The sequence below is a fragment of the Setaria italica genome, chromosome VI (genome assembly GCF_000263155.2).
Source record: "Setaria italica strain Yugu1 chromosome VI, Setaria_italica_v2.0, whole genome shotgun sequence".
In the NCBI taxonomy this organism is placed as follows: domain Eukaryota; kingdom Viridiplantae; phylum Streptophyta; class Magnoliopsida; order Poales; family Poaceae; genus Setaria; species Setaria italica.
Window position 1 is genome coordinate 2,970,576 of NC_028455.1, and position 24,428 is coordinate 2,995,003.

At 45.1% G+C, this 24,428-nt stretch overlaps 6 protein-coding genes across 7 annotated transcripts; 2 read left to right on the forward strand and 4 right to left on the reverse strand.

Annotated features, from left to right (window-relative positions):
• Positions 1-1,788: 1,788 nt before the first annotated feature.
• On the reverse strand, positions 1,789-2,898 carry LOC101754119 (putative germin-like protein 12-4). Its single transcript, XM_004972632.2, has 2 exons — positions 2,732-2,898; positions 1,789-2,547 (listed from the first exon to the last, which is right to left on the reverse strand). The coding sequence occupies exons 1-2, from the start codon at positions 2,847-2,849 to the stop codon at positions 1,985-1,987; spliced, it is 681 nt and encodes a 226-aa protein (XP_004972689.1). The 5' UTR covers positions 2,850-2,898; the 3' UTR covers positions 1,789-1,984.
• A 581-nt stretch (positions 2,899-3,479) lies between these two features.
• LOC101754512 (germin-like protein 12-2) lies at positions 3,480-4,465 on the forward strand. Its single transcript, XM_004972633.2, has 2 exons — positions 3,480-3,644; positions 3,799-4,465. The coding sequence occupies exons 1-2, from the start codon at positions 3,524-3,526 to the stop codon at positions 4,359-4,361; spliced, it is 684 nt and encodes a 227-aa protein (XP_004972690.1). The 5' UTR covers positions 3,480-3,523; the 3' UTR covers positions 4,362-4,465.
• A 3,024-nt stretch (positions 4,466-7,489) lies between these two features.
• LOC101754789 (fatty acid desaturase 4, chloroplastic) lies at positions 7,490-8,421 on the reverse strand. The gene has a single exon (XM_004974325.2). It carries the CDS (start codon positions 8,405-8,407, stop codon positions 7,610-7,612), a length of 798 nt encoding a protein of 265 aa, XP_004974382.2. The 5' UTR covers positions 8,408-8,421; the 3' UTR covers positions 7,490-7,609.
• A 4,085-nt stretch (positions 8,422-12,506) lies between these two features.
• LOC111257632 lies at positions 12,507-18,958 on the reverse strand. The gene is made up of 5 exons (XM_022827584.1): positions 18,938-18,958; positions 18,584-18,877; positions 18,229-18,392; positions 14,121-14,412; positions 12,507-12,770 (listed from the first exon to the last, which is right to left on the reverse strand). Exons 1-5 carry the CDS (start codon positions 18,956-18,958, stop codon positions 12,507-12,509), a joined length of 1,035 nt encoding a protein of 344 aa, XP_022683319.1.
• A 196-nt stretch (positions 18,959-19,154) lies between these two features.
• On the forward strand, positions 19,155-21,939 carry LOC101754915 (CRS2-associated factor 2, mitochondrial). Of its 2 annotated transcripts, XM_004972635.2 has the most exons (6): positions 19,155-19,670; positions 20,369-20,496; positions 20,581-20,806; positions 20,923-21,050; positions 21,214-21,354; positions 21,429-21,939. In XM_004972635.2, the coding sequence occupies exons 1-5, from the start codon at positions 19,166-19,168 to the stop codon at positions 21,325-21,327; spliced, it is 1,101 nt and encodes a 366-aa protein (XP_004972692.1). In that variant the 5' UTR covers positions 19,155-19,165; the 3' UTR covers positions 21,328-21,354; positions 21,429-21,939. The 2 variants fall into 2 exon arrangements, with proteins under 2 accessions (XP_004972692.1, XP_004972691.1); XM_004972634.2 differs by having other exon boundaries at positions 21,214-21,939.
• A 239-nt stretch (positions 21,940-22,178) lies between these two features.
• On the reverse strand, positions 22,179-23,598 carry LOC101755587 (fatty acid desaturase 4, chloroplastic). Its single transcript, XM_004972636.4, has 2 exons — positions 22,514-23,598; positions 22,179-22,403 (listed from the first exon to the last, which is right to left on the reverse strand). Exon 1 carries the CDS (start codon positions 23,428-23,430, stop codon positions 22,516-22,518), a length of 915 nt encoding a protein of 304 aa, XP_004972693.1. The 5' UTR covers positions 23,431-23,598; the 3' UTR covers positions 22,179-22,403; positions 22,514-22,515.
• Between the last annotated feature and the right edge of the window lie 830 nt (positions 23,599-24,428).

Below are 24,428 nucleotides of genomic sequence, written 5' to 3' on the forward strand. Positions count from 1 at the left end.
CTAACTGATCTGATTATTCTAACTTAGTTCGTAACAAATATTTTATTGGTACCGTGGACACAGCATTGCACATGTATGACTAATTAGTTTGATCAGTTATACGTACCTAGCAGGTGAAAATTTATTTCTCCATTATATTCAGTTATCAAAAATAAATTTTATATGCACTATAAACTTATATACCAGTGAAGTAGATATTACACCTATCGACTGCAAGGGGGCACCAAAATAAATTCACAGCCATTGGTAAAATAAAAAATTTCTGCAAGGGATAGTCCGCTTTCCCATAAAAAAAAATTTCTTTGGACCAGATTGTCACACCTTGAAATTTTTGGATTACAGGATATGATTAAAAAGAATAATTAAACAATGATTTTCCCATAATTTTAAAAATTTTCCAACATTTATTTTCCTGACAGGAAATTTATTATAGGAAAACAATTGGTCGTTTGTTTTAAATTAAACAAGGTCGTTCTTTGTATGTTGCATTTATGCCAATGCATCTTGGTGTTTCTTGAGTGCAAAATATTTTAAAATGCGTTTAGACGATGATCAGGTTCTTCTGGGTATTTCCCAGCTTTCTCTAGAATTTGCACTCATTTTCCTATAGATAAATCTATTTATTAGAAGGCTCTACAATCTTTTTCATGAGCTCCAAGTACTTTATTTGGATTCCTCATATCCCAATCTATCTATGGGATTTTTCCAAGATTTTTTGAGATTTTCAAAAGTATTTTTCATGGTTTAATCGAATTATCTAGATTTTTTTCTCGATTTTTCTTTCACGAGAAATCATTTCTGAAGAAAAAAGAAAAAATCTAATCGATCGGTCGAGTCTTTGGGGGCCGACCCTCTCCAGCCAACCCGCACCAACCCGGCATAGCTAACTGCCTGGCCTGGCCCACTAGGCCCACCGACCACCGGCAACTCGAGGCCGAGCGTAGCTGCGCCTAGGCGCCGCCGAACCTCAGCGTGCGCGCCAAGGCAGGCACGGACCTGCGCGCCTATAAAAGGGCGAGCCCATGCGCCTGCGACCCCCCCCCCCCCTGCTGCAACAGCTTCCGTCTGCCGCTTGCCTAGAGCTCCGTTGCCGTGTGTTGCGTCCCTGAGCTGCCCGCGAAGCAGAGCGCCCCCGGGCCCTCTATGGCCAGTCACCACAATTAATAGTTTGATAAATGCGACTCGACAATTAAGTTTATATCATAAAATCACTTTTCATGATGAATCTTCTAGTTTCAAAGTTACTTGCATGTTTAACAATAAATAATCATTGCTAATTTAAATAGTATGACTTAGGAAAGGGTAGCCCCATATGTTCTAAAATTTTTTTTTTGCGAATGTTCTAAATAATTAAGCTGCACCATATATGTTCAAAAAAACAGTTCTATTGTGTTTTCGTTATCATATTTTATTTTTTTCAACGCATTCATACTAGCTTTTCATGAAAGTGATGTCATGGCAAGAGATGTTGCCCATCAGGAAACATCTATCACAAATAATGAACTTGATGGCAAAATGAAAGAGATACATAGGGTTCCACTAATTGAAGCTGGCAACATAAATCACCTGCATAAAGCTTGTGACACAAGTCAGAGTGCATATATCGTCATGCAAACCATCCAATGTCGAACATTTCTGGATCATGATCCGATTGTCTTTACGGAATATGTGTGTCACAGGAGTTTTGAAATTCTTTGATCCAAGAGAAGACCGGCATGGGTCCCATGCTTTTGCACAAACTTACTCAACGTTTCTGCATCATGATGTGATTGTCTTTTTGGAATATGAGAGCTGAAAACCATATATTGCATCTCAATTAACTAACAACTGCATTTCATATATGATTTGCAGTTTACAAATGATGTCATACAATGTTTTACACAATCTATAAGGGAGTAATTTGCAACATCATATAGAGAAATAAAATTAATCAATGTTGTTTCTTATTACACAGCTAAGCAACCATGATGAAAGCATTCTTGACTTAGTTGTGGTTGTCCTCCCAAAACTGAGCTTGGAGCCAATCCACAACCTTCTTGTCCACCTGAAACGCCTTGGCAAGAACATCATCCGCAATCGGTGGTTTCGACCCAAACACTGCATTAGAAATGGTAATAGCCCCAGGGTTCTGGCTGCTTAGTGCCGCGATGGCAACCGCTGGCTTGTCATAACTTGGATTGAACTGAAAGTGGATCAGGCCTTGCGGGAACACAAAAACGTCTCCCTTGTTGAGCATCTTACTGAAAAACTTGTTGTCCGGGTTAGACGTGACAAAACCAACGTAGAGTGAACCTTCAAGAACTGTTAGGATCTCCGTGGCACGGGGGTGAGTGTGTGGAGGGTTCTGTCCTTGAGGAGCATAGTCAATCCTCGCCATGGAGATGCCGAGGGTGTTGAGACCTGGGAGCTTCATCGCATTGATCAACGTGACGTTGGACTTGACCTTGCTCTTCGTCGTGTCCCCAGGCTTGTCAAGGTTGGCTGCTAGGAAGAAGTCATCGACCTTAACATCCTTCACATCCTTGCAGGGCAACCCGTTGACACGTACTGCATCAATGAAGCAACATACATGTGTTATGGGAGGCTCATCATCAAACGTGTACTACGCCATGTGATTTTCATTACAAGGCGGTATAAACTTTCTCAATTTTCATTTCAGCTTCGTTATGAACCACGCAATCATGATGTGATACAGACGTGTTATGATTAAGATGAAGACTGAAGCACATACCATGCGTGTCTTTGTCGGCGACACAGAAGTCCTGGAGAGGACTGGGATCCGATGCTATGGCACCGGAAGCGGCCAAGGCGAGAAGAACGGTGAGAAGAAAGAAGTTGGAGGAGGCCATGCCTAGCAACCTAGACAGGAGTTTTCTCTCTTCTATGGAGCTGCCTGTTGTGTATATGTATCTATACTTAGCTGATGCTTTGTCCATGGAGGCGTTGCATGCATATATATAGCAGCTGAGACTCTGAAGAGGTCATTCAGCAGGTTGCCCAACAGAAATTGTCTCAGGTGTAGTGTATCCCGAGAAAGAACCTATTTGATTTGGTCAACACGTTCTTGATGAGTAAATCAATGCAATATCTACTCCCAAGACCCAGATGAGGTGACCGTGTAAAATTGTGATCGTGGTGTAAAATTTTAATAAACACAACAGTTATCCATCAGGAAATATGAGAGCAAAAGAATACTAACAAGTAACAGTGTTGCATAGTCCCATGCATGACCACGTCTGATTAGTTACCAAACACATACATAAAAAAGGATGAACTCGAGGAAACTTCGTCGAGTTTGACTGATGCAAATAAACAATTGCAGATGGTCAGAGCATGTACTCGACCTGATAACGACCGTTTCAATCTAGCAATGTTGCTCATCTTCTGGTTGACTTATTCCCAACCTCACCTACTCTTTCTGCTTCTATATATACACGTCCATCCTCCCCAGGGCCAAAGCATCAAACAGCTAGCAGAAACCCAAACACCACCAAGCCAAATAAGAACAACAGAAATACACCAAATGGCCTCCTCCACCACCTTTCTTGTTCTGACCGCTCTTCTTGCACTGCTCTCATGGCAAGCGATTGCTTCGGACCCAAGCCCTCTGCAGGATTTCTGCGTTGCTGACAAGGATTCTCATGGTATGTACCTTCACATATATCATCCGAACATTTGTTAATTATTTGTAATTGTACAAACTATATGTATAATTACATGTAATCAAACATATGTCGGACTTCAATTCTTATTAGCTTTTGGGCATAACTTCAACATGTGTTCCCCTCCATGATGCAGTGCGTGTCAATGGATTTGTGTGCAAAGACCCGAAGGACGTCAAGGCAGATGACTTCTTCCTAGCAGCCAACCTCGACAAGCCAAGGGACACGACAGTTAGCAAGGTTGGGTCCAATGTGACCTTGATCAATGTCATGCGGATCCCTGGCCTCAACACCCTTGGAATCTCCCTAGCACGCATTGACTATGCTCCACTAGGCGAAAACCCTCCTCACACACACCCTCGTGCTACTGAGATCCTAACAGTGTTGGAAGGCACACTCTATGTGGGATTCGTGACATCGAACCAAGATAACAAGCTGTTCACCAAAACGCTCAACAAGGGTGATGTGTTCGTATTCCCAGAAGGGCTCATCCACTTCCAATTCAACCCTTGCCCTGACAAGCCAGCAGTTGCAATTGCTGCACTTAGTAGCCAGAACCCTGGTGCTATTACCATTGCCAATGCTGTTTTCGGATCAAAGCCACCGATCTCAGATGACGTCCTAGCCAAGGCATTTCAAGTGGAGAAGAAGACTGTAGACTGGCTCCAAGCTCAGTTCTGGAGTGACAACCACAACTAAATTCACGATGTTGTATTCATACAAAATGTTCTTAATGTTTTTTATTTTCTCAATTTATTTCTTGGAAGTCTCGACGTTGTAATACATTTGTGACCAGAAGATCACATGCTACAAAATATAATTTACAGTTTAAATAAGACTGTTATAAAGAGATCACACAGAAACAATTGCTCTACTGAGACTTTTTTGCCATCCCAACTCATTTTTGTGTCTTTGTCAATTGAATTGTTTTGTGAGTCACAGGACTCTTGATGGCCTTTTTAATTTGTTGTGCCATTGGCCAATGACATAATTCATATGCACACAGAAGGCAAGTTTAGGATTCAAAGCAAAAAATAACAACAAACTGCCAACCGCATACACGTAAATAGCTCTATATTTTTTCCTTTATCTTCCTTGAATAAATGCGCTAATAATGGCATTGCCACGTTGTCCACGCACACTGGTAGAGAACTCGGTATTAGTCCCAGTTGGTAGGGTGCAAATCTCCCAAAAATCCATCCGGGATAAACCAATCGAGACAAAAGGGGGGTCTTTTGTCCCGGGTCACTCAACCGGGACTAAAGGCCCCCCACACGCGCATGTCGCGAGTCACAAGTCACACGATTTTTCACGCAAAATATGCGTGTGCGCGTTGCGTGGGATTCAAACCCAGGACCTTCAGCCTCGCGCATAGCTTCCTTGCGATCTCACCTACACAGCACATCTGACTATATAGGGGATGCAATCCTTTTGTATTAACTCGTGGGGGGGCCCTTTTATCCCGGTTGGAAACACCAACCGGGATAAAAGGGCCCCCCCACGAGTTAATACAAAAGGATTGCATCCCCTATATAGTCAGATGTGCTGTGTAGGTGAGATCGCAAGGAAGCTATGCGCGAGGCTGAAGGTCCTATCCCGGTTTGAAACACCAACCGGGATAAAAGGGGGTCTTTTATCCCGGTTGGTATTACAAATCGGGATAAAAGGCCCTCGACCCTTTTATCCCGGTTGGTAACACCAACCGGGATAAAAGGGATCTTTTATCCCGGTTGGTATTTCAAACTAGGATAAAAGGCCTCTCAGGATCTTTTTTTTCACTAGCCTTTGCAACCAGGATAAAAGATCCCGGTTGGTGAGCCCCCCGCCAGTGACCGAGCTTTAGTCCTGGTTGGTGAACCTTTTGTCCCGGGCCAACTTTAAACTGGAATAAAATGGGACGCATGGAAGGTAAGTTCTCTACTAGTGACAGTCCCGCAGTAAGCCTGATCAAGTCCTTTTCAACTTCTAATTTGTCAAACTGATGTGAATGTAACGTAGCTGCAGGTCTTGATCATCCTTTCCGTTGGTTAAAATGTCTTACACGCATGTCTCTCTCTTTCCGTAGTGCCGACCTTTTTCCTTACCCATCCTCTAGTGACATCGATGTGGTGCATCAAACACAGCTTTGATAAAAAAACAATATTTATTTTAAATTAACTTTTTAAGAAATATCTCATATATATGATTTCCAGGTTTTGAAACAATACCGTACCTACATAGCCATTGATAGTTTTGAAAGTTTGACTATGTGCCACAGCAAAGTTTGACTATGGGCCATTGATACCGTAACTAAAACAAAATGTAGTGACAACTGAAGGCCACAGCAAAGTTTATTTGGCCATCTGAATATATGGGATATTCGGTTGTTCTAGATTATCCAGCCTGTGGAATCTTTTCGGGTTTAGCTTTGGTCGCAAGCAAAAAGGAAGTCTGGAAATCAACCACTTGTAGTGAGGTACAACCCCTTCTCTTCTTTATTAGACTCCCATTAAAATATCATTGTTCTTCTTCGCTCATTATCTACTTGGTCTTTAGTTTGCAATATTATTATAATAATATGGTTTTTGAAAACCTTTTACCATGCTGTTGATATGTATCGACCCTTCTTGTAATAGTGAATTTTTGTTATATATGAACAAAAGAAAAAAGTAAAATTTTACACTCCTTCGTTCACTTTTGGGTTTGCCACCCAAGTGTTTCACTGAAAGGTCACTAGCAAAAAAATACATATAGTGCGAAATCTTGCAGAACTAATCAATTGAAAATACTCTGAACTACTACTACAAAGGGCCATATACATCACTGCCGGACCCAAAAACGACATCACCGCTGGTTTTTGGCATAGTTGGTTAAAGGTTGTCAGTGGTACTCTTCCCCTTCAATAACTAATGGTGCTAGACCTGGCGGTGATGTCCACTAAAAAAACAAAAAAAGCCATGCCTCCCGGCCCCACACCAGCTCGGCCGCCACCATGCCTGCACCGCTCCCAACCGGCCGCACCTCATCCCAGCACGTACTGAAGGAGACGAGCCTCGTCGCCACTTAGAGACAGGGAGAGAGAGAGAGGCATGGTGGCACACCGGGGAGAAATGAGGGGCGCCAGATCCGGTCGCCACGCCCGCCGCCGCCAGATCTCGACCGTCGCAACCACTGCCGCGCAAGGCCTCCCTGCGCAACGCACAAGCCACATGCCTGGAGTCCCACCGCACACGCGCCACCAACTCCGCTAGAGCCCCCACCGCGCCGCCGAAGCCCATCTAGCCAGATCCCCGTCACTCCCGCTCCAAATCTTCCCCACCACTCCTCATCCCGCCGTCGCTCCTCGCTGCCCCAGCGAGTGAGGGGTGAGCAGAGGGAAGAGGGGAGGCTGATGATCCCCGCATCGGCCGGCATCGAGAGAGATGTGGAGAGAGAAGGAGGGAGGGAGAGGTGGGAGGCGTGCGTGAGAGAGAGAGGGAGCGGCAGAGGGGGAGAGAGTGTTGGCATGAGGGAGAGAGGAGAGTAGCCTAGGGAACGGATGCGAGACTTGCAACTTAAGTGGATTGTATTTTTTTGGGTTCGCGCTGCGTTTCACAGCTGGACAATGTTAAATTCCCACCTCCAACTGGCGGTGAAAAGTATCATCAGCGCCGGTTTTTGTGATCCCTGCCCCTATCTAGTTATAAACTGACAGTAAGAGGATATCACCACCGGTTCGCATAAAACCAGCAGTGATAGCCCGTTAGAGATAGCTCGTTTTGTAGGAGTGCTACTTTATCCAAATGTTGACGCATGTAGTCGTCGTCAGTTCAGTTAAAGATGTTCGTTCAGCACTGGGTCGAAAAAGGTTGATACATGAATCATTACTTACGAATTCTTGGGTTGTATGGCCTTTGGTCCCTTGTGTGGCATATGCTCATCAGCATCATCATTAGCAAGCCATCGTCACCTCTACTGAATTCTGCCCATTATTTCACATCTTCATCCCCACGCCACGACCGCGGCTTGACACCTGTAGCAAGGTAGATCACCTTCTCCAGGGCCTCGAACACCTTGCATCCGTCGAGCACCCGGTTCCACATGCCGCTGACGGTGCAGTAGTTGGTGTTGTACGGCGGGCGGTGGTGCTCGGCGTGCTGCGGCCGCGACACGAGCACGCCGGCGGCCTGCAGCGCCGCGACGCCGGGCGGCAGCCTCGACGGCCGCCTCTCGTGCGCCCACGCGTGGAACTGCACGCTCAGCACGACGCACGCCGCGAACGCGCAGGCGCACGCGTGCGCCGCCGCATGGGCGCGCGCGGCGGAGAGCGCGGCGCCCACGGCCGGCAGCGCGACCGCCACCGCGCCGGCGACCACATGCAGGTTGTTGCAGGGCTCCAGGCGCGTGATGGCGGAGGGGTGGAGGTGGTGGTCCTGGAACGCGACGATCTGCGCGCCGAGGATGGGTGTACCCGCGCCGCCGTAGTTGTCGATGAACCAGTGGTACACCCCCGTGGCGAGGTCGGCAAGGGAGTAGCCGGCGAAGGCCGCCATCGCCGCGGCGAGCAGGTCGGCGCCGGCGGAGCCGGAGGCCCCGACGAGGCGCGCTGTCGTGAGGAAGGAGGCGAGGATGGCTGCCGAGCCGGCCAGCGTCCACGCGCGCTGCGGCCACGTCGACCGCAGCTCGTCCGGAATAACGTCGTTGGACGCAGCAGTCGACGACATTGTCGGCGTCGTCCGAGTTGCCGACTCAGCCTGGCTCAGCGGTGCCGACGCAGAACTCGACATTAACGAGTTTTGAGCTCGATGCTTGAGAACGTGCAGCGCAGTATGTCGTCTATGCATTTTATAAGAGTTCCGAAATTAAATTAGCGTGCGAAGCGCCCATGCGGCGATTTCTTGCGGGATCAGGATTAGTGATCTGACAGGGACCCATGCGACGACTTCTTGCGGGATCAGGATTAGTGATCTGACAGGGAAGTAACGCAGGCTGGCAGAGGGAAGAAGAAGAGTACAAGAGCACGCGAGGTGCCGAGGTCGTCGCGATGGACGGCTCGCGTGGCCCTGCCTCGACCATCCGTGTATCAGTAGGAACAGAAGTAGTTTGCTTCGTCGGATGTTACTCGAGGTCTCGAGCACCCGGCACAAAGTGCTCTCGTCAGAAGTTACTGACTCTAGCAGCGCTGAAAAGAATTGAGTGAGACTTAATTGGTTCAAATTTGAATTACATCGTCTCAAAAATTCTTAGAGCCATGCATTCTTTCTTTCCCCGACAAGCCCTAGCTAGGGCAGAGGCCAGAGGCTATGCCCTCTACTCTTCCCTCAAGCAGTCAAATCATTGCTTGCATTGCTTCTAAACTCAAGGGTACACAGGAGAGCACATCTATCCCTATCTCTATGGGTTGACTAAGATAGAAATATGAGCACACGTAAGGTCTATTTGTATGCCGTTGAAAATCGTGATGAGTTGATACCTTGCGTGCAAGAAAACTGAAAAGTGGAAAAAAAATGACCATCCATTAGAATATAGACTCCCTCCCTCTTAAATTACTACTTGTTTTGACTTTTCTAAATACGTAGCAAAAGTTATATAACTATAAAAGTCAAAATGAATAGTAATTTGGGATAGATGGAGTATTAAAGTAGAGAACCAAGCTAGCACATAGATCATTTTTCTTGAGAAACTTATAGTAAATGGATACGAGAACTGCATTAGCAACAGATGCGTGTAAATGATGGACTTTCTGTGTCGCGTACTCGCATCCTTGTGTAGTTGTGTGATGCGTGGACATCCTGTCCTCTTCGTATAAATGCCGGAAAACAACAGTTGATGGGAGAGTAGACCGCACGAAAATATTGAGCCAGCTAGTCATCATGTTTAGAATTTTGGAATCTTGCACGATTTGCCATAAAACACTTCAATGCAGGAAAAAAATCAGGACCTCTGTAAATTGTTGCATTTATTTCAAATAAGAGTAAAGTCCATTTTTTACACTCTATTTGTGGGCACCTCCCTCCAGGAGTCCTACTGATCACATGTATTAGTCCCTAGCTAATACAGTTATCATCACAGTTCAGTATTTTAAGCAATAAAAGGTGTATATTTTAATAAAAGAAAGGTTTTCACCTTACGCAACGAAGTGGTGCCCATCAACTAACAAAATGGTCTAAACACCTGAAGATCTACATCTGCATGATGAAGGCAAGACTGAGTACACTTATGGTTGGTACTCAGCAAATCCCAACATATAATTAAGTAATTATATGCATTTTGAGAGGTGGACAAGGTGTATGATTGAGGGGCAAAACCTATGCCTAAAGCATCTCACATATGCAAAGTGGATTAAGAAAGGTGAGTTTTGCAAAGACTCTCTAAAAGTTATTATTATATTATTAAATGGAAGTTGTGGTCTTGGAGGGGGAAAACTACCTTCCCTACCAGTCCGCAAGTTTTAACTCTAAAATTCGGTCCACGACCTTCATCCATGATTTCCAAAACACTAATTCTCACCCAAAGAGTTTCAGAGGTAATCATGGGAGATTTAACTTTGTGAGCTCATAACCGTGAGCCTCAGCTCTTCGAATAGATTATACTCTGCACGGAGGTGTACACTTTCCCCATACGTCCGATCAGCCCATGCCTTCGCGAAAAGGTGGTACTGACCTACGAGATCCATACCCGCCTGTGTCCATCTCTGGACAACATTCCCTTGGTCCATCCACAGATAATACTGCCACTATCATCCGCTTCACGGATCTCATCCCGGGAACATGCGCATAAAATAAATCAAATAGGACCTCTGGCCCTCTAACCCTCTCTCAGTCAACCCATGCCGACCGGACTTGGGATTATGCAAAGGTCCTGCTCCAGCATATACATTGCCCACCTTGACCCCTTGGGATGGATGAATAGGTTCAGCTAGCGGGGTTTGAACCAAGGCCTCACATAAACGGCACTCCCAAAGGTTGTGCCATTTTGGCACGTTTGGCTATACGATTCACAAGAAAGACTCGCCCAATAAACCGGTCCTTATGTGATCGGATTAAGCTCTGGGACGGAGTACCCTCCACTGAGGCCGTCCCCTTACTCCCAAGTCCATAACACACCCTAGCGGTTGCTATTATTATCATTTTATCTTTTAACTCATGCTTTTCAAAAGATAAAACCCTTCCTAAGCTTTTGTTTCATAAAAAGAATGATATTTTGTTAGATCCTCTTCATAGAGGATCCAACAGTGTTTTATCCCCCCTTTATGGGGCGTGACTCGACTAGCGTAGCGTTTCTAATATGGGGTAGCTTAGGGAATATGTAGTTTGTCTAGGGTGAATATGGCATGTGGCATTTCAATAGCAAAAAGGACTATTATGTCCTTTTTGGGGTTTAGCTAGCAAGCACACATTCCAAAGAAATAATTTAAAAACAATGCAGTCCATATTAGGTTGGTTATATTATTATCTCTCACACTCAGTAGGATAAAACAAGAGTTAAGAGTCGGGACTTGCCTTCATTCAAGATTCTAAACGTTTCCTAAGGCGACCAGGTCATTTGCTTTAAGTCTTCTGGTTCCTTTGCTTTGGAGCAGAGCCTGGTCATCTATCGGCTGGCATAAGCATGCAATGGTACATTCAGTCTAACAATCAATCAATCAAATACTTAAGGAATTGGAGAAGGAAGGATGGTGGGCATTTTGGGAATTGCCTGGCATTTTAAAGGTGAATTCCCGAGTGCCTACCAGCTCGGCGTTTTGACTTTTTTTTTTGCCGCTCAATCTGTGATACAATACATATTTGAATTTTTAAATTTCTGGTGCTAAAAAACTACCCTTGTACCTGACTTTTTTGCGGGTCATGTGGGTAGAAGGGGGAAATAATTGGTGGGGGACTTGAAAGTCGACATTTGAACTTGCAATTTTATAAATCTAAATGTAAGGAATGAACATAGGAACATTTACATGCTAAACTGTTGGATGATTTGGAACCTGCAGGATCACTGGAATATAATACAAATTTGTAGCTAGGAAAGCAAACCTAAAGCTACATGAAAAGTTGTAACAAGATTGTAGAAGTAGGAGAGTGAATCCTCTTAGAATGTGAATACTTGTTGTCAAATATTACACCTGAGTAGTGACAAAAATAACATCATAATCAGAATACATAGTTAGCAAAATATGTAAAAACATATTTATTTATACATTTCTTAATACTGAAAAGCAATTAGATTCATTGTAGTACTTTGTAATAGATTCAATAAATGTTGAACTACATGTACACAAATGTTGGATACAACAATCTGAAATGTTGAAGTGTACTGACAGATTGTTGAATATAATATATGAAATGTTGAACCTTACAACAGGAAATGTTGAAACTAATATATAGAAGTGTTGAATTAGTAATGAGAAATGTATCACACAAACAAATTATGGCATTTTTACCTTCGACAAAACTCTGTTGTGCTTTATCTATCTCTGTGACAGGAATAAAGTGATGTATTAGTATTCTGTTTAGATGAGAAAAAAATAGCGATCAAAGGTATTCTATAAAAATCTTTAGTAGTTACGTACATGTTGAAATTAGGAAAGTTAAATTCTCTCAAAAGAAATGTTGAACTATATAAACATAATTGTTGAAACGAATAATATGAAATGTTGATCCTTGTAAAACCAACTGTTGGAACCATATAAACAGATCACTAGAAATGTTGAAACTGATAATTTGAAATGTTGAAATTAATAATGTTGAATGTTAGTATAAATTGGAAATATTGAAACTAATAATTAGAAATGTTGAAGCTAACAATGTTAAATGTTGAAAGTATAAATTAGAAATGTTGGAACTAACGTAATTATAAATGTTAAAAACAATGAGAATTGTTAATAACGATTAACTACCTGATTAAACACGTTATTGAGTTCACATGTTTTGAACTATGTTCACTTGAACAGCTCTGCATATTCTCATGCTGAATATTAGCATCTTCCTTAGCCTGACCACAACCTACTCTTCTATAAGATTCCTTCTCAACTGACATAATTTTGGATGCCGCCGGTATGTTGTCATCTACTTTTGAGTTAGGGCAGAATGAACATGTACTTTGATTAACTGAAATAGAGTTGGGTGGAGTGATTATCCATCCCCTATTCCCTTGCATCTACCACTACAAGAAATGTGTTGATCTATAATGAAAATTTTATGACGCATTTGTTCTCGTCGTAGATCTATGACGTTTCTGTCTGAAAACGTCACAAAGTTTCACATCCGAACAAATTTAGTGACAAAGTTACGGAACATCATAAAAGTTTCCATTGTAGCCAAAAAGAAATCATCACTAGTTGTTACATGGTGGTTTTGTGACGATATAAGCTCCGCAAAAAGGCATAAACCAACCAAGGTCCCACATATAAGTTAAGCTAATAAATAGGGTGGTAAATAAAAAGGAAGATGTGCTCCCCCCGTGGGTCGAACCTATTACCGATCGAATAGGAAGTCTTTACTGCTATCGGGTCCCACATGTAAGTTTTAGGTGAGTATTTACCGATCGAATGGTCGGCACAACGCTTCGCTAGCTTCGCAAAGACGACTTCGTTATGAAGATCTGCAATAGCCCACGGCGGGAATGGCGCATCCTAGTGGCGACTGGAGGATGATTGCGCCACCTCCCAGCTACGAGAGGATGAGGAGCCACAATGAGGTCAGTCCCCTGGTTTGAGCTGTAACGAATTCTAATTTGTACCCGAGAATTAACATGGCAACCGTCCACGTTCCAGCACCGTGTAATGTCACATCTTCCACATCCACGCAGTCAGTCTTCCTTGGTTCTCGTGTAGGCATGGTTACTTGAAACCAATTTATGTTATTCCCTCATTTAATTCCCAATGGGTCATTCTCCTACTCACATGCCTCTAGAAACCAAGATGGATCAAATTTTAGGTTTCATTTTATGAGAATGTAGCTGGAATAGTGCATTCGTTTTTTGAGAGATTTAAAACCAATATGGGATTATTATTAACAAATAATGTGATCCTATTTGACTATCTCTCAAAAGTAAAGAAATCCTTGCTCACCTTACCAAAATTCAGACAAGCATCTTTTTATCTTTTTCCCAATAAAGGATCACAAATGTTAGTCCAGCCTATTCAATTTTTTGAGAACGGATCATATGTATGATTGATGCTAATATAATACATAAGAAGAACATATAAATCTTTCTTGCATGGATTACAAAAGGATTAAGGTAACATAAAAGTTCACATAACATCTTCATGATTTATCTTGCAGTGAGAGCACTAACAGAAAAGGATTAAGGTTGCATCTTCTCCTTCCGGGATGATTTTATTGTGTCGAAGTGGCGTTGGACGTTAGTCCTTAGCATCCCCAATGCCCTGACGAACACCAGCACGATGTCCGCCCCAAGAGCTTCCATGTCCACCTCCCACCAGTTCAGTTTCCTCGCGCTTGTCTAAGCCACCAAGATCTTCGACCATGCGGCAGCCTAACGCGCCCTTTCCGCCTCAGCCAGGAAAGCGGTCTCCTTCGCCTCCCACTTCATTCCGTCAACCCTAGCGGCGGCCTCCCCCGCCGTTTCAGAACTAGCTGGAGACGGCGAGCTATGGATCTCGAGGAGGTAGGTGCTGAGGACGGAGTCGCCGGTGGGTGCTCCGTAGGCTTTGGGCTTGCTGGTGGGGGAGAATGTGACAACGGCAATGTGGGCGCCAAACTCCTGGGATAGGTCTTTTGCCATGGAGAAGAGTGTGTTCGTATGCTCTGAGAAGCTTGTCTGGCTCTGAGCCATGCTGGTGGATTTGGGCATAAGGATGAGTAGTTCATCAGGCAGCGGAGGAGATTGGAAAGATGCGAGGAAGAGAGCAAAGGTAGTGAACAACAGGGGATTTCTTTTGTGCCTTAAATAGGGAGCAGATTATAGAGGACTATCAGCTTATATAAGAAGATACACAATGTAAGTTCCTCTATTCTGAAATAGTAATGAACAAACCATGACCGTTCTTATTAGACCACATTCTTAAGTACACATACATGATACATCCCCGTAGATCCACACTCATACAGTGGCACAGGCACGCGCGCGCACAACAATAAAACCATACAAATTTTAAGTACTAAACTGAACAATGTCACCAGGCACCGACAGGCTAAAACCACTGATCCAAACGATACAAATAAAGTCATCTCTGTTACATGAAAGTGTCACAACACGCAGATGCAATACATCAGACACAGACATGGCAACGAGGAGACAACGGACACGGCCATGGAGATGTATATGGCATAAGCTTATTCCAGCATACCTGCGGCAACACGGAATGCAGCAAAACGAGGTTCGCCACGGAGATAGTCGTCAAATGCATGATGCCTAGCCCTCAAGTCCAGGGTAACACGACCCGAGCGACCAATGCTAGAAGTATGTTGCAGGATGTCATGAATACGCCTTGTCCAGTGGGCAAGAAAGAAGTAAGGGTACACAAAGCGACCATTGAGAAGAACACGAGTGCAACCATGGTCTTGCAGCCAAGCGAACATAGATTTCTTCAGCTCCCTGTTTCATCCTCATCCGCTTCTTCCATGTCGTACAGATCATATGGATCAACGAAGCCTGGCTATTGCGAAGGTGGCACAGCATCGAAGTTGCCTGCTCCGTTCACTTGACTAGCCATCGTCCTATAGACACTTACCAACAGAACTAAAAATTATAAGCAATGACCACAAGCAATGATGGTAACCTATAAATAAGATGCGGAAGCTATGAGCTCACCTCTCACAGGACGCAGAACCAAGTAGGTCTCCTAGCACAACCACTAAACAATGCGTGTAAGATGAAGAGCCGATGAGCAAAGGCCTTCGGGGCACTCCTATTTATTGAAGCACCGTGACCGATCAACAACGCAGTGCACCTTCTTCCAACTCACACCTCACGGGATTACACTAGCCATGAAAATATGTGGATGCTCGGAATACGCAGGCCTACACTGATCAGGAATCCTGCCACAAGTATAGAGTGGAATATGCAGGCTTTCGTTCATAGGTAGGCATACCAAAATTCGATAGGTACACAAGCACACTTTGGTTCGGATAAAAAGAAGGAAAATCCTGACATCCACATGAGTTAAAAAAACAGACGTGTAGACATTTTAGTTGGAGAAAGCAGTTGTTACCCTTTGTGGTCAGCAACCGGAAACACAACCAGGTTCACTGAAGCGTGGGCCTCTTCCAGATATTTGTCTCCCGCCTATGTTGTATGCAAGATGAAATGCACACAGCTTCGCTGACAAATGGGTCCGATAAGAGCGCATAATCTTGTCAGTGATCCCGCAGCAAGTGCAGCTTACATAATTTTCATTCCGCACCTAGGAACTTGAAAGTGGGATCTTCAAATTCGGTATTCCCTCGCCTCCCCCGAAATAATAAAAACATGGCTACCGCAGTGCCCCTCCAAACTCCCACCTTGTATTTCCAAAATCAGCACTCTCCTCTCTGATGGCTCTAAAGTCCAACTAGACCTGCTGTGGCGGTTGACCTTGGCGGCCACAGGGTACCTCGGCGGCGGCGGCAAGCTCCACAGGCGGCGGGCATCAAGGTGCGGCATGGTCGGCAGCACTCTTGGAGAAACATCCCAGCGTCCTTGCAGCGGCTGCACCCATGCTTGCGCAGCTAAGCAGTTGAGCGAGAATGTCGCGCAAGCACCAGCTACCCCGTCCAACCATGCGCCACTGCATCTTCAAGCTCCACAAGTGAGAATCTCATTTCTTTTCTCTATAGTCCCCTCCAATTTTTTGGATCTACATCTACTTCACCAGAGAGCACTTTGCTCAAATTTATTTCTGTTTGGAGTGGAGCCTAGTTACGCCTAGATGTGGCCACGACCCCATGCTGCTGGAGTATTTCTTTAGTGAAAAGTAAATTTCTCCGTGTATTGTGTTAGATTTGAGATCCTTCTCTTACCTGGCCGCTCTAGATCTATCTGCAAGGCTGGCATCTGCATTTCTATGGTCATGGTACATTATGTTCCTTATATATATGACAACTGACCAAATACTTATTGTGTAGGGCCTAGTATCACGTTCCTACATTGCTGAAATTCAATCACATGTCGCGGTATGTAACTAAACAAGTGATTATCCTGCTCCTGTATTCGTTACTTTATTCAGTTGCTTTGTTTAAGATTGAAGTTTGAGTTCTGCTCCTTGTAGGTTGAAATATTGAAAACAATCCTTGGAAAGTTACAATACCAAATTCTGGTCCTCAGGATTTGCAGTCAAGTTCCTTCCTTGATTATGTGGCCGTGCAGCCAGCCTCAGCTACAAGCTCAAGATCTGAAGTTTCTTTAGGAGGGCTACAAGAAGCTGCAGAACTTAGACAACAAGTTGTTGAACAGGAGCAAATGTTGAGCGACTTGAAGATAAAGTCACAAGCTTCAAATGCAGCAATGAAAATGCAGTTTAAAAAGATTGAGAGTTTGAAGAAAGCAGTAAGAGAAACTGAGTACCTCCTTCGTCAACTGCTAAACTTCAAAGGGTAAGGTCAATGTGTTTCTTAGGCATCTACTCATGTCCTCCCAGCTGCTTATGCTGGTATATGAGTATTGTGGTTTTGTGCTCAATGTGTTTCCAGGCCAGCTTTGTTCTTGTCAAAGAGATATCATGTGTAGTGATTTGTGTGTACAATATGCTTGTGCTTGTTCTTTGGTCATGAATAATAATGTGTGAAGTGTGATGAGAAATATTTATCTGTATGTGTGGTATGTAAAGATTAATTATGCTATCAATCCGAATTGATTTGTATGTAATATTAAATTATATTATATTTCAATTAAGCGCTACCTGGGCTACACCCGAAAATAACTAGGCCTAAAATTTCGTGGGCTCGCCCCGTCGGCCCATTATTTCGTGGGCCTAAACAAAGTTATGACATCAGCAATTGTTTGACTAAATCCATTAAGAATTGGGCCTAAACAAAGTTATGATGTCAGCATATGTTGTGCTTAATCCAACAAGAATTGGACCTAAACTAAGTTAGGACGTCAACAATTATTGGGCTCGATCCAAGAAGAATCGGGCATAAATCAATATATGACGATAGCAATTATTGGGCTCAGCATAATAAGTTGGGCCTAAATCAATCTATGACGATAGTAATTATTGGGTCGGCCCAACAAGAACTAGACCTAATTTAATCTATGACGAAACAGTTCGTTACAACCGTCATACCATATCAGACTGTGGTCCGACGTGGCATGCCAGTTTATGACGACATGTGAGACAAATTTTCATTCGTCATTATTTTAGTGATGCATCAAAATAAGGAACGTCGCTGGTCACGGTTTATGATGCTCGACTAATGATGAAAGATTTGTGTCACTTTAGCGTTATAAATCAAGATTTATGACGAAAAAATACGTTTATAATACTTTTTTATTCATCACTGGTTGGAAATTTCTTGTAGTGCATCCGTATACTCTCATGCTGACCACTTGTTTCTCTGGGTCGTGCCAGTGGTCTTTCAGGCATGTTCGTTCTGCTGCCATATAATCCCCCCTTATGCAGCCATGTTTCCTATATTACCATCTGCTAAGTTTGAAATGCTATGGATAGCACGTGCATCCATATTGCTGGTATACCCTGCGTAGGAAATCATTCTCTTCCAAAGCATATCTCATTGGATTAGTACCATCGTCACTTAAGAACTTGCCCATCCAATATTCAATTGGATGCCTTGGCGTGTTAGTAGTAGATGCTGATTGCGATTGTTCATTCTGCTGCTTCATGTTTGGTAAACAAGCTTAAGCCATTGTTTCAGAAAGCCATACTGGAACTATCGAAATGCATGATGCAGGAAAAAGGAATATAGAAATTGGTGCAAAGGGAAGCCCATTTACTAGCAAAGCACCTTCCAAAACTCTAGCCTCTGGAGACTAATCATTCATGAGAGAGTACAGAGAGAAAGCAGTTACCTCAGTGTTTTGTCACGTGTACGGGGAATGTTCAACAGATGGCAAATCCGTATTTTGTAACCATCCTCAGTATCTATAGCGTTGTAGCCATGGCGCCGGCGAAGTTCGTGTTGCTCCGCTGCTGGAGCCCGGCGGGGGGCTCGTACGCCATCTCTATGAGCGGGGGAGCTAGAGAGCGGCGGCGCCGCCGCCGCGGGGAGAGGGGAGGACGAGCGGCGTAGCGGCGGCGGTGACGGAGCCTGCGGCTCAGGAAAACGGAGAAGGGAAGAAGACGATAGCGGCTCACGGAGTACCTACCAAATCTAACGGATAATATACACCGCACGAATCTTATACATCGGAAGCCACGTAACGAAAAAAATTCCAGAAGCCATATAGGTTCCCTGGGTCGGCGATGGCTTCGGATGGCCCAAATACGATGCATTCAAGTGGGCCAAAAGAAAATAAATTTGGGCTCACGGTTAGATCTGGCTGGACCGAACCATGCAAACCAAGGGCCCACAAAGCCCAGCTCCGTCCTCAAGCCTCAAAACGACCAGCCAGGTTCATCTTCCTCCTCTCGCTCCCAACCCAACAAAAAAATGTTTCTTTCTCGCGAACTTCTTCCATGGCGGCGCCCCACCCATGGCGCCCAGGCCCTGGCGGGTCGCCTCCTGAGTTCCTCCTCACCCCACTCCTACACAGACGACGATCCACCGTTTACGCGGATCCCTAAGAGCCCACCTCGAGCGCCCTCGACGCCGCCGCCGCCGCCGCCCCCGAAGCCCAAGGCCCTGGCGGGAAATATCAGGCCCGACGAGCCTGCGCACTCCGACCTTCCCTTCGACTTCAGGTACTCGTACTCGGAGACGGACCCGGCGTGGAGGCCCATCGGGTTCCGCGAGCCCACCCGGTTCTCGCCCTTCGGCCCCGGCCGCCTTGACCGGCCATGGGACGGTGTCGCCGCCGCGCGAGGCGGAGGCGGGGATGGAGAAGGCGTTGAGAGGAGCAGGGAGGAGGTTCTTGGGGAACCGCTGTCGGAGGAGGAGGTCGCGGAGCTGGTTGAGAGGTACCGGCACAGCGACTGCTCACGGCAGATCAATTTGGGTGAGTTTTGCTGCTCCCAGTACCAAAATGGCGTATCCTTATGTTGGTGATGCTTTTTGTTAGAGATTACCAAACCTGGTGTTGGTTAGTTGTTTGATTAAGCTTAGTTAAGTGCCATTTTTGTGAAATGGGCTGGATCTTATGAAAAGAAATTGTACCAGCAAGATAGTTGGTATTGGTTCCAAAAGACTGAACCTAAAGATTGCTCATGTCTGTGAATGCTCCCTCTTTTCATTTGTGTGTGGGTCACCTTTTTACATCTGCAAAAAGTTCAATCAATTCCTCTTGAAGTGCTCACTTTTGGGGTTGAAATGTGCAAGGAAAATGTGTTGTTGTTGGCATTGGCGTATAGGGGAAATGGTGCTTGGTTGCAGTTTCCTCTTCTCTTGAGTAGAAAAGATCAAAATTTGCAGTAGTATTTTCTAAACCTTGCAAGTTTTGCTCATATAGCATAGAATCAATTTTGCATTCTGAACAATTAATATCATGGGTTGGATTAACATCTTAATATGAAGCATCATAATGAATACCAAATTGTATGTAAAATCCATGTGTTGCATTGCACGTAAAGGATGTTAGCAGAATATACTGGTTCGGTGTTGCATCTGAATTTTTTTCCTCAGTCATGTCAAGGACATTCCATTTATCTTAGAAAGATTTCTGTGCTCTAGTATAAATATGATGTTTCATGCTCTCAGGAAAAGGTGGTGTAACGCACAATATGCTCGATGACATCCACAACCACTGGAAACGTGCAGAAGCTGTGAGGATCAAATGTCTGGGAGTGCCAACACTTGACATGGACAACATATGCTTCCATCTCGAGGTCTACATGCTTGAGAATACTAGGATATGTTCTCTTCTCTCTGTGCCTATCTGTCATGTCCTCATGTGAGTGCACATTGTGCAGGATAAAACAGGTGGCAAAATCATATACCGCAACATAAACATCCTTATCTTGCATCGTGGTCGGAACTATGATCCAAAACAAAGGCCTGCCATACCATTGATGTTGTGGAAACCATTAGCTCCCATTTATCCTAGGCTTGTGCAAAATGTTGCTGAAGGGTTGACTTTCGAGGAAACAAAAGAATTGAGGAACAAAGGGTTAAATTCTCCACCACTTACGAAACTGAGTAAGTTGGAGACTACTTTATAAGCATTTGAATTATATGAGCTCACAACTCCATCACGTGGTTCCGTTATTGAGTTATTTGTTTCATCAAAGTTTGAATCTTTCTGCATTGTGCAGCTAGGAATGGTGTCTATGTCAATGTTGTTGATAAAGTGAGAGAGGCCTTTAAGACTGTGGAAGTTGTCAGACTAGATTGCTCTCATGTTGGGACTAGTGACTGCAAGAAAATTGGTGTGAAGCTGAGGGTATGTTCCATTGTTCCTAGGCATCTGCTGCCATATTATACATTCAGTCTTCCCTTTTTTTTAAGTTTCTATGCATCTAGAAATATTACTGTCTTAACCTCTAGTTTGCGAGCCATAGAAAATTTGATGATTGTTCATTTATTCTTTTTTTTTCATTTCACAGTATTTGGTTCCCTGTGTTCCCATATTATTTAAAGATGAACAAATTATACTCTGGAGTGGGAAAGTTAATCAGGAGCATTCAGTTTCAGCTCAGTGCACTTCCAGGCCACAATGATGCTAGCATCTGCCTATACCCAGAGAAGTTGCTAACACAAGCTGCTTTGATGACTTTCCCCTGGATATGATCTCTGAAAATTATATGGTAACTGTTTTCAGATGGTGGGTTACACGGAACTGCAGCTAATGAGCAGATTGGTCGTCTACATTTTCTTCGTGCTGGTTTGCTGCCAAGGATGCAATGCCACGGAAAAGAGAATGATACCTGCTCCACTTTGAGTGCACAGCAATGTAATGCTTACTGTTTCAATATGCTGCATCATCTTCAGAAAGTGATGCATTAGGATCACTTGTAGTTCCTACAGTGGGATCCGTATAGTCAGTCTTCCATCCTCTGGCCTCAACTATTTCATTCTGTAGCTTTGACTGTCTGGATGGAAATCGCTACTCTAGATTAAGAGGTGTGACAAATTGGGACCATGCCCTTTTGAACAGATAGTGTGTAGCCTGACTCTTAACTAGGCGTTATTCGGATAGGTAGGGATTACATTGAATCCATTTGAATTGGGGACGAGTTTGTTTGAGCTTTGATGAGGTACAGACATTACGGTGTACTGAACGAGAATTATGTTATGTTAGAAAGAGAATCTGCATTGTTTGTATGGCTCTACCATGCTTGTAACTGTAGGCCAGTAACTGATGCCATTGGTTCAGCAAAGACTGAATATGTGGATCATCTCAGGCCACTCATCATTTGAAAGTGGCTTGGCTGGCTCTGAACTTTCTGAAGAAAAGACAAAAGAACTCTGAAATTCCTCGAGCATCCCGCTATGATAACGCAAAATATTCGCACCACAAAATAGAAAACCTCTGAATTTTCAACCACAGGAAAACTGTTGGCAAGGGAAATTCTAGAGCACAATAGGAAAAGCATTTTGATATCGAATTTCAAATATCACCAATCTTTCTCTTTCCCAGACTAGCTACAGTATTACAACACAATCTTTACACAGAACAGGAGAAAATAACAGGAAAGAATATATACTGTTGGGATTAACCAAAAAAAAACTAAAAACTTTCTTTGATTGTGTTTCTCTCCAGCCTACTTAGCACCATTGTTCCTCCAAATGAGAACTGTCATGAATTAAAACAATAAAAAGTTCCTTTTGATATCAACATTCTTGTGTAGTGCTGTCTCAATTACTGTGCGGTAGCTGTATACTTCTATGTGCGTCAGTGCATACCGTCAGTCAGAGCTGATGCTCGACGCCGTCTGCAACAAGCCATCGTCGCCGGCGGCGGCTGTGGCGGCCACATCGTCTCCGGCGACCTCCATCCACGAGGCGCCCGTTTCGTCCCACGACCGCGGCCGGACGCCGGTGCGGAGGAAGACAACCATCTCGAGCGCCTCGAACACCCTGTACCTGTCCAGCACCCCGTTCCACATGCCGCTGACGATGCAGTAATTGGTGTTGTACGGCTGGCGGTGGTGCGCGGCGTGCTGCGCCCGCGACACGAGCACGCCGGCGGCCTGCAGCGCCTCGACGCCGGGCGGCAGCCGGCGGCGCTTCTCGTGCGCCCACGCGTGGAACTGCTGGCTGAGCACGACGCAGGCCGCGAACGCGCCGGCGAAGGCGTGCGCCGCCGCGGGCGCGGACGCGGCGGAGAGCGCGGCGTCGGCGGGGACCAGCGCGAGCGCGGCGGCGCGCGCGAGGGCGTGCAGGTTGTTGCAGGGCTCCCGGCGGGTGATGGTGGACGGGTAGCGGTGGTGGCCCTGGAACGCGGCGATCTGGGCGCCGAACACGGGGGTGTCGGCGTCGCCGTAGTTGTCGACAAACCAGTGGTAGACGCCCGTGGCGAGGTCGGCGAGGGAGTAGGCGGCCAGCGCCGCGGCGAGGGGCTCGGCGGCGGAGCCCCCCGAGCCCGCGGCGACGAGGGAGGCGGACGTGGAGAGGGAGGAGAGGATGGCGGCCGAGCCCGCCAGCGTCCACGCCCGCTGCGGCCACGTCGACCGCAGCTCGTCCGGATCGGCGCGCGACCGGGCGGACAGTGATGATGACGGCAGCGGCGGCGGCGGCGACGTCGTCGTCGAGGCGGCCTGGCACGGCGGCAGCGACTGGCGGAGCGGCGGGAGGTGGCAGCGCGGGGTGAGGGTGTACATGGCTGCGGCTCGCGATCCGCGCGTGACGTGCGAGCTCGTGACTCGTGAGCTGCTAGCTGAGGTCTGTATCAAACGGAGAGCTTGAGGAAACTGGAACGGCAAATGGCGTGGAAGTCTGTCTTTAATTTGCCTCTCGCTTAAAGTGCAGGTGTATGGTTATGCATGGATGTGTGGTGTGATGGGGATATACGTGGGGAGATGGAAGGCGGAAGATGAGGACCAGGGACATATTTGGAATAATTTAATGTAATTTTTTGAAGAAAGAAATGGGGTAGTTTTGCAGGGTTTTTTTTTTACCTCTGAGAAGCTAGAGTCCGATTAACATAAAACTAATTTTCCAAACTAATTTTTATATTAATATTTAAGTGTTCAGCCCTATAGTAATTCTCTTCCCCGTCTATTTTTATTTATCTTTTTTCAAGAACTTGACTGAGCAAGCATTTCATTGAGAAATAAGACGTCTGCTTCTGTAGCTTGTATTTTGATTTGAAATGTTTCAACATTACGCAAACTACATACATGTTTCCACTAACAACTAGTCAAATGCAGGCATAATTCATAAAAGCTGCATCAACAAATTTGTACTTTTTAAAGTATTTTAAAGATGATAGTGATTGAAGTTAAAATCTAAAGAGAAATTGAAGTTCAAAATATAATTTTAATAACTTTTATGCCAAAATACGCCCTACATTAATGCCATTGGTGCACAGCATGTATATTTTTAGATGGGAAAATACCAGAAGAGTTGACTGAAACAGTGTGCTGACGTAGCTCAAAAAGTTCGCACAGCGGGCTGGATTGTGTGGTCTCTACAGAAAGTACGCCTTGTGCAGTTGCTGGCCATGTAAAATGGAACGGAACGGAAGCAATGAAGCATCAACCTCAGCCCGATCCATTGCGGCATTGCTGCTGCATCCGCAGCCACAGAGAGGCCCACGGATCTGGACCCATGAGGCTGTGACGTCGCCCTTGAGCAGCCGCCAGAAAAAGCTGTAGCC

Bases quoted from the DNA above. Each gene is read 5' to 3' on its own strand.
- LOC101754119 (XM_004972632.2), bottom strand. From the start codon at position 2,849: ATGGCCTCCTCCAACTTCTTTCTTCTCACCGTTCTTCTCGCCTTGGCC. The intron at 2,548-2,731 runs GTATGTGCTTCA...TCATTGATGCAG, and splicing joins CGCCGACAAAGACACGCATG to TACGTGTCAACGGGTTGCCC.
- LOC101754512 (XM_004972633.2), top strand. From the start codon at position 3,524: ATGGCCTCCTCCACCACCTTTCTTGTTCTGACCGCTCTTCTTGCACTG. The intron at 3,645-3,798 runs GTATGTACCTTC...TCCATGATGCAG, and splicing joins TGCTGACAAGGATTCTCATG to TGCGTGTCAATGGATTTGTG.
- LOC101754789 (XM_004974325.2), bottom strand. From the start codon at position 8,407: ATGTCGAGTTCTGCGTCGGCACCGCTGAGCCAGGCTGAGTCGGCAACT.
- LOC111257632 (XM_022827584.1), bottom strand. From the start codon at position 18,958: ATGGCTTCTGGAATTTTTTTC. The intron at 18,393-18,583 runs TAACTGCTTTCT...CCAAACATGAAG, and splicing joins CACGTGACAAAACACTGAGG to CAGCAGAATGAACAATCGCA. The intron at 14,413-18,228 runs GTGCTATCCATA...CAAATCCACCAG, and splicing joins TACCAGCAATATGGATGCAC to CATGGCTCAGAGCCAGACAA.
- LOC101754915 (XM_004972634.2), top strand. From the start codon at position 19,166: ATGTTTCTTTCTCGCGAACTTCTTCCATGGCGGCGCCCCACCCATGGC. The intron at 19,671-20,368 runs GTGAGTTTTGCT...TCATGCTCTCAG, and splicing joins CTCACGGCAGATCAATTTGG to GAAAAGGTGGTGTAACGCAC. The intron at 20,807-20,922 runs GTAAGTTGGAGA...TGCATTGTGCAG, and splicing joins TCCACCACTTACGAAACTGA to CTAGGAATGGTGTCTATGTC.
- LOC101755587 (XM_004972636.4), bottom strand. From the start codon at position 23,430: ATGTACACCCTCACCCCGCGCTGCCACCTCCCGCCGCTCCGCCAGTCG.